Genomic DNA, 11,176 nt, shown 5'->3' with positions numbered 1-11,176 from the left:
ATATGATAACTGGATGGTTCACATTCATGAGTTCCCCAAGAGGGGATGGGGATGAGGAAAACACACAGGAGGTGATATTTACATCATTGGGAACAAATTGGTCCCGTATTACACTGTAATAGGTAATGTGCATTCAGAATACAGCCAGTGGGAAATCTGCATTTTACTTATTTAGTTGGTTATTTTTAATTTCAACTTTTATGTTAGATATGGAGGGTACATGTGCAGGTTTGTTACATAGGTATATTGCACCCAAGTAGTGAACCTAGTCCTAAATAGGTAGTTTTCAAAACCATGCCCCACTCCCTCCCTCACCCCTCAGGTAGTCCACAGCATCTGCTGTTTCCACGTTCATGTCTGTGTGTGCTCAGTGTTTAGCTCCCACTTATAAGTGAGAACATATGGAAGTGGGTTTTCTGTCTCTGCATTGCTTTGCTTAGAATTATGGCCTCCAGCTTCATCCATATTGCTGCAAAGGACATGATTTTACTTTTTTATTATGACCATATAGTATATCACGGTATATATGCACCATATTTTTTATCTAATCCACCACTGGTGGGCAACTACATTGATTCCATGTCTTTACTATTGTGAATGGCACAACAATGAACATACATGTGCATATCTTTTTGGTATAACAATCTACTTTCCTTTGGATATATACATAGGAATGGGATTCCTGAATCAAATGGTAGCTCTGTTTTAAGTTTTTTGAGAAATCTTCAAACTGGTCACTCTCCATATGTTAGTAAAAATATTATGCCTTGGAATGCTAACGTTACTCCTAAAAATTGGAGTACTCTCCTTGGCCTTAGTATAGAGATAAAAGGTATGGATGCCCTCATTACTTAGAGTTGCTTTCCACAGTGACTGAACTGCTTAACTGCTTAAGTTACATTCCCATGAATAGTGTATAAGCATTCCCTTTTCTCTGCAGTCTCACCAGTGTCTGTTGTTTTCTGATTTTTTAATAATGGCCATTCTGACTAGTGTGAGATTGTATTTCATTGTAGCTTTGATTTGCATTTCTCTGAAAATTAGTAATGTTGAGCATCATTTTTTTGTGTGTTTATTGGCCTCTTGTGTATCTTCTTTTGAGAAGTATCTGTTTATGTTCTTTGCGCATTTTCTAATGGGGTTGTTTTTTGCTTCTTGATTTGTTTAAATTTCTGATGGATTCTGAATATTAGATCTTTGTTGGATGCATAGTTTGCGTATGTTTTCTCCCATTCTGTAGACATCTGTTTACTCTATCAATAGTCCCTTTTGCTCTGCAGAAACTCTTTAATTAGGTCCCACTTGTCAACTTTTGTTTTTGTTGCAATTGCTTTTGATGACTTCGCCAAAAATTACTTGTCAAGATTGATGTCGAAAAGAGTATTTCCTAGGTTTTCCTCTAGGACTTTTATGGTTTGAGGTCTTAAATCTTTAATTCATCTTGAGTTAATTTTTTCATATGGTGAAAGATAAGGGTCCAGTTTCATTCTTCTGCATATGGCTAGCCAGCTATCACAGCACCATTTATTGAGTAGGAAGTCCTTTCCCCATTGATTGGTTTTGTTAACTTTGTCAAAGATCAGATGGTTGTAGGTATATGACTTTATTTCCGGGTTCTCTATTCTGTTCCATTGGTCTATGTGTTTGTTTTTGTACCAGTAGCATGCTATTTTGGTTACTGTAGCCTTGTAGTATAGTGTGAAGTTGGGTAATGTGATGCCTCTGGCTTTGTTTTTTTTGATTAGGATTGCTTTAGCTAGTCAGACTTTCTTTTGGTTCCATATAAATTTTAGAATAGTTTTCTTTTCTAATTCTGTGAAGAATGACATTGGTAGTTAGATAGGAATAGCACTGAATCTATAAATTTCTTTGGGCAGTATGGCCATTTTGAAGATACTGATTCTTCCTACCCATGAGCATGGAAGGTTTTTCCATTTGTGTCAGCTCCGATTTCTTTTAAAAGTGTCTTGTAGTTCTCCTTGAAGAGATATTTTACCTCCTTGGTCATCTGTATTCCTAGGCATTTCATTTTATTTGTGGCTATTGTAAATGAAATTGTGTTCTTGATTTTACTCTCAGCCTGGACATTATTGGTATACAGAAATGTCACCGAGTTTTGTACATTTATATTTTTCCTGATACCTTACTGAAATCATTCATCAGTTCCAGTAGCCTTTTGACAGAGTCTTTAGAGCCTTCCAGGCATACAATCATATTGTCAACAAGGAGAAATAGTTTGACTTTTTATTTTCCTGTTTAAATGCCTTTTATGTCTTTCTCTTGCCGAATTGCTCTGGCTAGGACTTCCTAATTTCTTTTATAATATTTTCACATGAAAATACTCCTAAGCTTAAGACTACATATCCCAATGCCTGTGGAAAATCTCATCTTGGACTTCCTCAGACACTTGTGAGCAAAATCAAACTTTATCTATTTCTTCTGCTTAAGACTTTTCAGGGGTTCTCATCACCTACAGAATAAAGTTGATGCTCCCGTGCTTAGTGTATCATATAAGGCCTGCTGTGAGCTGGTCCCACATGCCTTTCTGCCCACATGTATCACTTCCTTCCTTTTCATCATTCTCAATTACTAGTAATTCTGTCACACGTTATATTTGCATCTCTATGCTTTGGTTCTTTACATGAAACTCCCTTTCTACCTCATGTTGCCTGGCAAAATCTTACTAACCCAGGACTCTGCTTGGGCATCCTCCACAGGAGGAACACTTTCACTGAAACCTAGCATTGTCCCTAATACCCTTAATCTGTACTGTCATAGCACCCTATGAATTTTTTTATATCACTTTCCATCTTATGTTTAAATAATCTTTTTACTTGCCTATCTCTCCCACTAACAATCTAAGCTGGCAGAGGCTGGATCAGATCATAATTATCTTTCTATTCCTAGTGCTAGGATCAATACGTGGCATCAAATATTTACACTTTTTATATAAATAAACTGGCCTGACTTTCTTCCGGTTGGTTATGTTCTGAGTCCCGATTACTAAACTTGGTCTTTTATCTCAGAAGTTGAAGGCTCCCCGGGAGCCAGCTGCAAAGTTCCCAAAGCCCTAACAACCTCACATCCAATCAGCTACAGAGCAGGCTGCCCTAAGTCGACCTCCCAAACACAAAGTCCAGGGTTGGAGCAGGAGCAGGAGAGGGGCAATGGAAGCTGCCCTGTCCAGATTCATGTTCTTCCTATTTCTCCTCACGTGTGACCTGACTGCAGAAGCTGAGAAATCCGCAGGTAAAAGAAAAATGTAGTTGGGTGGCAATAGTGTGAAAGTGTTATTAGGAGAAGGAAAAGGAGCATGGTGGTTCTCTGGGTACTTTTCCTCCACACCTAGAAAGCTTTCCAGGAAATCCTGGATATGATGCATTTTGTCCAGCAGAGAGCAGGAACGTCTGGCAGTATCCTTCAGAGACAAACCATCAGTAGGGTCACCTTCCATATGTTAGTAAAAATATTATGCTTTGGAATGCTAACAGTACTCCTAGAAATTGTGCTTTTCTTAGCCTTAGTATAGAGACAAAAGGTATAGATGCCCTCATTATTTAGAGCTGCTTCTTCTCACCTCAGTACCCTGACATCTTCTACTTCTCTCTCTAGATGGTCCTGGTGCTGCCCAGGAACCCACGTGGCTCGCAGATGTCCCAGCTGCCATGGAATTCATTGCTGCCACTGAGGTGGCTGTCGTAGGCTTCTTCCAGGTTAGTTCAGATACCCTACTTGCAACTCCCCCAAGAGCCAGAAATGTTCTACTTCAAGGGAACCACAGCAGCCAACTGCTGGCAGATGACACTGCATTAGAGGTGGGGGTAAAGGGAGACAGCCACAGTTTGCTTTCATCTTGTCCATTGGGACCTCTTACTTTTAAGACATTCCCAGTCTCTAAATCATATCTTTCTCACACTCACTGCTTTCTGAGCCTGTGGGCTGCATCTCCTCATCTATGGATGCTTTGGAGCTCAAGTCAGTATCTGCAGAAAGAATGCCTTCATGGAACCTACCATTGTCCTAAACGCATTTGGTCTGTACTCTCATACCAGCCTATGAATAGGCAGGGGCCAGAGTGAATCCAATCTATATCATCCAGCAACACTGTTTACAGAATTCTGAAGCTCCTGGACATTAGTCAGTGCACAGCCTTTTAAGGCCTTTCCCCCAGATAAGGTAGACTCTTATTCTTCTTTCTCTTTGCCTTATCTGAAATGTTGGAAAAGGATGGCATTTTGTATATTCAAGGTGTTAACCTCCACTTTCCAGATTGGCTGCTTGGTTAATAAAGGCAGCCATAAATGAGACTCTCTCATTCCAGGATTTTCATCTTTCTCTGGTGGTAGCATCTGGAAATCGTCACAGCTGATTAAGCCCCTACTCTCTCATAGCAGACCTTCTTGTCTGTTTCCATTCACCAATTACAACTCCTGATTACCCTGTCGGTTCTGTGTACACAGCTGGAAATCACTGCAATGAGATGCAAGTGGGGGAGAAAGACAGGGAGTACATTTTTCAGGAATGAGAAATCTGAGCTGTAGACAAAAACACCCTCAGAAAGACAGGGAAGGGGCAAGAGCATGGACCTGGAGAAGTGTGCAATAACTTAAACAGCCCCCAGATGCCATCATTTTATCCTTGAGCAATTCCATCTGATGGAGCAGAGTAAGAGAGGAGGCCTCAATTAACTATTGTTCACAGCCTCTAGAAGAGTAGATACCAGCTCGCTCTGCTTGATCCCAGATGCAAGACGAGTGTGTTAGCCCATTCTCATGCTGCCAATAAAGACATACTCAAGACTGGATAATTTATAAAGGAAAGAGGTTTAATTGAATCACAGTTCAGCATAGCTTAGAAGGCCTGAAGGAACTTACAATCATGGCAGAAGGCACCTCTTCACAGGCTGGCAGGAGAGAGAATGAGCACAAGCAGGGGGAAGGCCAGACACTTATAAAACCATCAGATCTTGTGAGACTCACTGACTATCACAAGAACAGCATGGAGGAAACTGCCCCCATGATCCCATTACTGCCACCTGGTCCCACTCGTGATATGTAAGGATTATAGGGATTACATTTCAAGATGAGATTTTATGTAGGCACACAGCCAAAGCATATCAACTAGCCATCTTCTTTTCTCCTTGCACATCTCCTCCTTCAGCCTGGGGACTTGCAGTGTAGAACATGTTTGTTCCTGTTAATTTCCCTGAGCTCCTATGGATAAAGGTCCTGTGACAGCAGGGAAAATGATGCCAGCCTCTATGGAAGGCCTGGAACCATTGCTCGTAAGTGGCTTCTCTGCTCCCTCCTGCAGGCCTGGGCTGCAGAGTTGGATGCGTGAACAGCATCTTCATGTGCAAAGCTCAGGCTTATCTACAGTGGCAAAAGAGGGACTGTCCTTCCATACCCTGCATAAATTTTTGTTAAAACTTCTAAGCTTTCATTTTAGTTATTTTATTTTTCTTCTTTTTTTCTTTTTTGGCCCTTTTGATGGCACCTATTTCTTATTTTTACATTTTTTCCTTTCCTCCCCAAATGTAACCAAAGCCAAAACTCAAGAGACAAGAGCCGGTGGGAGGAAAAGCCGGTTTATTTGAAGATCCAGTAAACCAAGAAGACAGTGGACTAGCATCCTAAAGTACATCTTGGCCGGGCACAGTGGCTCACACCTGTATTTCTAGCACTTTGGGAGCCTAACAGGGGCAGATTGCCTGAGGTCAGGAGTTTGAGGTCGGCCTGGGCAACATGGCAAAACCACATCTCTACTAAAAATACAGAAAAAAATTAGCCAAGTATAGTGGCGCACAACTGTAGTCCCAGCTACTCAGGAGGCTGAGGCACAAGTATCCAGGAGGCAGAGGTTACTGTGACCCAAAATTGTGCCACTGCCTGGGAGACAGAGCAAGACCCTGTCTCAAAATAAATAAATAAAGTATGTCTTAAGTCTCTACCAATTTTAGGCTCTTTGTACATTAAGGACAGGGCGAAGAGGAGGGAGTTGGGATCAAGCAATAACCAGCAACCATACGCATCTGGGCACCAGCAAGGGTCTCAGGAAGTTGGGAACTTCTTTGTCCTTGGTCAGGTCACAAGGCGCCTATAAATCTTTAGCACAACATAGTTAGTTGTTTACATACTTTTCCTTTAATCCTAGAGTTAGTTTTAAAAACCATATAAACTGCTAATTTTTGCATATTATCTCAGTGCTCTAAAATTATTCTAACCTACATATAGGAATTAGTAAATAAATGCCATTTCAACAAAAATAGAATTGGTTATGTTCGTTTGTTTGCTGTTTCACTGTTAAACAAATTGTTCCCAGAACAGTTGCTTCTCATGTATATCTACAACAGTGCAGCCAAACTAGGCAGGCCTTTATGATTTTGAGGCCTCTCTCAGCTCCTAGTAAACTTCAAGCTCTATGACAAGGCCTGACAGGAGTCTCAGGCTCAGCTACAATTTCGCGGTTACCTATTAACTCACAGAACCTGGAAAATTCAAGAACGTCACTGCCAATTAAACCTGAACTGTTAGAGGTAAATCATGTGTTACTGGGCAGTAAATCAAATCTATGATTTCTGGTAAAGCTTCATAGCATATTTCTTTTCCATATCCTTTGTCTCTGCCCTTCAATATAATCACTGTGGTATTATTTTTTCTCTTGTTTTTAGGATTTAGAAATACCAGCAGTGCCCATACTCCGTAGCATGGTGGAAAAATTCCCAGATGTGTCATTCGGAATCAGCACTGATTCTGAGGTTCTGATCCACTACAACATCACTGGGAACACCATCTGCCTCTTTCGCCTGGTAAGTTGGATGGGTAGCTTGAACTTTCTCCCAGATTTTCAGTGGGTTGTAGACTCAAACTTGTGAGACTGGAAAGGACTCTATGTCGTTTACACTAATGACGGTACCAAATTCAGGGACATTGTTGACAAGGATGATGACTCAATTCAACCTTCCCAAGCAGGTACTGTAATGAAAAGGAAAGAGGACAGGACTGAAAGCCAGGAAATGGAATCTGTGGTACTGTTTTGTCACTCAACAGCCATACGACCTCGGGCAGTCACTTAACATTTTTTATCTCCAATTCTTTCCCTTCTAAAATAAAAGAGTTAGACTGTATTATCTCTAAGGTCACTCTGAGCTCCAAAAATTTTATATTAAATATTTTGAGGAGTTCATTTTTGTTCTTCAAACATTTATTGCTTCCCATATGCCCTATGCAAGATACTGACAATAAAAACATATTAAATATATTCTCCAGTCTCATAGATCTTAAAGTATAGTAGGTATTGGAAACATAATATGCAAGTATCTATAATACAAAGAGAATCACTATGGGTAAAGTTTTATCACAGTTCAAAGGATAAAAGCAGTGTGGGAATTCTGAAAAAAAAAAAAAAGAAAGAAAAGGAAAAGACAACAGAATTGGAACTTAAAGGATAAATAAATTTAGACAAGGCAAAGAATTCATGGCCAAGAGGGGAAAATCTCAGGAAACAATTAACAGGCCAATCTGACTGGAACCCAGGGTACGTATTGGGGAAAATGAATATCAGAGAGAGAAACTTGATTAAAATCATATTGTGGGGAAAATATAGAATACCACTTTAATGAGTTTGTCCTGAATCTGGTTGTCACTGGAAAGCCCCTAAAGCCTTTACATCAGGGAAGTAACACGAACAGGAATGTGTTGTATTCGATTATTTTGACATCAAGGCAGAGCATGGATTTTCAGGTTAAAAGGCAAGAGAAGAGGGAGCTTTTGTTAGGCTGGCAAAATAGACCGTGTGAGAAGTATTAAGAGTCTGTAGTAGAGAGGTAGTAATAGAAATTAAAGAGAAGGAAGATCCTGTGATCTTTAGATATCACAGTTATGGAAAGGAGGCAAAGCTTAAAGTCAGGGTGTCTAGGAATAGTGAGGTCATGTGCAGAAATGGGGATTTCTGATGCTTTCGTTGGTCATTGAGTTCTACTTGTTGGTGGAACATCAAGATAAAGATGCCAAGAGTCCACTGAAAAAGAAAAATTGATGCAAAAGAAAGTTTTCAATATTTCAGGACTGAATGTCGTGCCCCTTCTAGTTGCCACCCTTTCTTTCTTTTTCTTTTCTCATTGAAACTTCTTTTAAGCATATTTTTTACTGTCTTTCTCTAAGCTAGACACTACTATCTAGCTTATGTCCCATCACACCATTAAAACTACATTTATCCAGGTCTGCATGGCTTCCTTGTTTTACTCAACATTTCGGTCATGTTTGATGTTAGTGACAACTTCTTTCTTTTTAATGTTCTCTCTTTCCTTGGATTCTAGGATATTATTTCTTCTGATCCTCCCACTGCTTTTATAGTCTCTTTGAGATCTTCTCTTCCTGTATGTACATTGCTGCCTCACCCAACACTTTTTATAATCTAGGTCATGGGACCCATGCTCTGTGAAGGCAGAGACTGTTCTGTTCAGTGTATCCACAGAGCCTGGAACACTGCCTGCTATGCTCATTAAGTATTTGTTGAGAATGAATATATGAATGAATCAATGAATGAATGAATATGTTTTTCTTAAGAAATACAATTCTTTTGCATATTCCACTATTATGTGCTTGCTGAGCATTTAGAATATTTTATCTCTAGTCTGGACTTCTCTCAAGATTCAAACATTTGCTGGGTATAAGCATTTTTATACCCTCATAAGCACTATACACTTAAAATGTTCAAAACTGAATTTATTGTCTGCACCTGCTAATCATATTCCTCCATCTAAGATACTATTTTATTAAATGGCTGTGCTCATTTGGTCTTACATTTCTGTCAGTTGTATCTTCTATCTTGAATCTATATTCTCCTCCACTCCTTCTACCTCATTCTGTATTTAGGCTCTTAGCCTAAGCATAAGCAATTTCATTAGCTTCTTAACTGATCTCCTTTTACTACTTTATATACAATTTCTAGAATGGTATCACAATGATGTATTTAAGATAGAAAATTGACCATGGCACTCCTCTCTTTAAAACTCTTCAATATTTCTCATTTCTTAAAAAATCAAAAATGAGATATTTAATGTTACAAATAGGCTTTGCTGGCCTGCCCCACTGCCTGCTTCTCCAGTCCTTTTTCCATCCAACTTCCACCCTGGGCTTTATCCTCTCAGTAGCCAACTATACACATAATTATCATCCAATTCCAAGATTTTGCCTAGACTATTCCTTCTGTCTAGAATGTCACCACCCACCAAGGGTCGCCTTTCACCTAGCCTCACCTGGATGACTCCTTCTCATACTCCAGTGAATCAGTTCAGGAATGTTACCCTTCAGGAAGCGTCCATAGAATCTCCAAATGGGCCTAAGCATTCCTCTGTATGTAATTCCCTATCTCTGTTTTCATTTATCACTTTATAGTTCATATCAGATATTTATATATCTGTCTCCTCTATTACCCTCTTAGGCCATGACCTATTCGAGGTTGGAAACTATGACTTATTCATCTTTGTATTCAAAGGCTATAATACACCTCTGGCTCCTTGAAGGCACTCAGAAGGTGCTTAGGGAACTGAACTCACCTCCAAAAGCATCTCTGAGGTTGTGTGAGCTCCCTTCAGCAACCGCTTTCCCACCTGCACAGTGGTTGCTGGTTTGCATTCTCACCAGTGTGAAATAAGATTAAATCAAATTCTTCTGTGAAAAGCTTTGGTAAGGAATATACAGAAGGTTAGGCAAATGCCTTTCATGTTGCCATGGAACCACTGGTAGAAATCCTTCAACACAAAAATTCTAATAAGCTACACTCCACAAGTACTTCTTTCTCAGTTTTTTGTTCATAGGTCTTATAAAGGCCTGATTTGAAAGGCTTAGTACCACCAAGATACGCATATGGGGAAGAAAAACAAGCGCTGTTGCTTTCACCATCTCTACAGACTTAACATCCTCTAATGGGAGCATTGGTGCTGCTTCCAGTTCATTCCTCATAAAGCCTTCTGGATGACTTCTCAGTTTTTCACTCTTCTTTAACATCTGTTTTTTGTTTACCGCTAGTGACAGACCTACTCTAAATGAACTCTTGGGACCTCTGTGGGCAAGATTATTTATGTGCCATACCAGAAAACAAACAAACTGGTTCCTGCCCTACTTCATTGGCAGGGCTGGAGGAAGCTCAACTTTCGTCATGCCAGCTTTCAGATAAATATTTTTTTCACAGTTTACACTTTCAAAAGTTTAGTACATATTTTAATAGGACTATTATTCAACAGTTTGGAGTAACTTTTTTTTGAAAAGGGAGCATCAACCAAGACAATCCTATTTTACACTGGGAAATGTGAACCTATTGAAAAATTTTCTGGGACCTTCTTTCTTTTTAGATCCAGTTTGTTCAGTTTGATTGTTTGTTTTCAGAGCCTAATCTATGATAGGCACTATTACAATATTTGACCATTTAATGCACACAAGAATCTGATGAAGTAATTTTTATTATTCCTGCATTTTTAATAAGGAAACTTCCATGAGAGATTGGTTTATCTGCCCAAAATCTCACAACTTTGAAGTAACAGATGTCTGATTCTTACCCAGCATTACTGACTACAAATCATACCCTTTTTACTATACTATAGTGGCTTTCTAAAGGACTTCACCCTGAAGAAAAACTTTGTTTTTACACTGAATTGTATCTAATGTCCCTCATTCTAAAACCTACTTTTTTTTCTTTTAACTATTTTCTCTTAAATTATTCCTCTAGCCTTCTACCACTCCTTAATCAAATTGCAGAATTATTTGTCAAGATTTAATCTAGACATTATATATTGTCTAAATTTACAAAAATTTCCATTTTAAGAACATATTTAGAAATAAGCCGAAATAATGATTAACTGAAAAAATAACAGTAAATTGATATTACTCTTGCTTGAAATGTTGGAGCAATAAAAGGCCAGCCAATGCCGTATTTATGTAACATAACATTCTTCAAAAATAGTGCAGGCCAACTATATAAACGTAATCAGGAAGAATTTAGGTAAAATTCATGAAACCATAATAAGTTGCATATAACAATCTTGCTGTTTGAGGGCACAGCCTGTCTTTTGTGAGTGTAATAGCAGAGAAACTCTCAAATTTTTCAATAGGACTCTTATTGTTGCCCTAGCAGAGATGGAATTTCCAGGTTAAATAAACTATGAGCTTGTTCTAAA

General features: G+C 39.0%; 1 protein-coding gene across 1 annotated transcript in view; it reads left to right on the top strand.

The window, feature by feature from the left end:
- Nucleotides 1-47: 47 nt before the first annotated feature.
- The window catches only part of ERP27 (endoplasmic reticulum protein 27), a 28,994-nt gene continuing 17,865 nt past the window's right edge, over nucleotides 48-11,176 (top strand). The window contains exons 1-3 of the mRNA XM_007967757.3: nucleotides 48-3,249; nucleotides 3,613-3,713; nucleotides 6,671-6,808. Of these exons, the coding sequence (XP_007965948.1) occupies nucleotides 3,168-3,249; nucleotides 3,613-3,713; nucleotides 6,671-6,808 (321 nt within the window). The 5' untranslated portion in view covers nucleotides 48-3,167. The remainder of the gene's footprint in view (nucleotides 3,250-3,612; nucleotides 3,714-6,670; nucleotides 6,809-11,176) is intronic.

The sequence above is a fragment of the Chlorocebus sabaeus genome, chromosome 11, assembly GCF_047675955.1.
Source record: "Chlorocebus sabaeus isolate Y175 chromosome 11, mChlSab1.0.hap1, whole genome shotgun sequence".
Taxonomy (NCBI): domain Eukaryota; kingdom Metazoa; phylum Chordata; class Mammalia; order Primates; family Cercopithecidae; genus Chlorocebus; species Chlorocebus sabaeus.
This window is presented reverse-complemented; position numbering and strand designations above follow the sequence as displayed.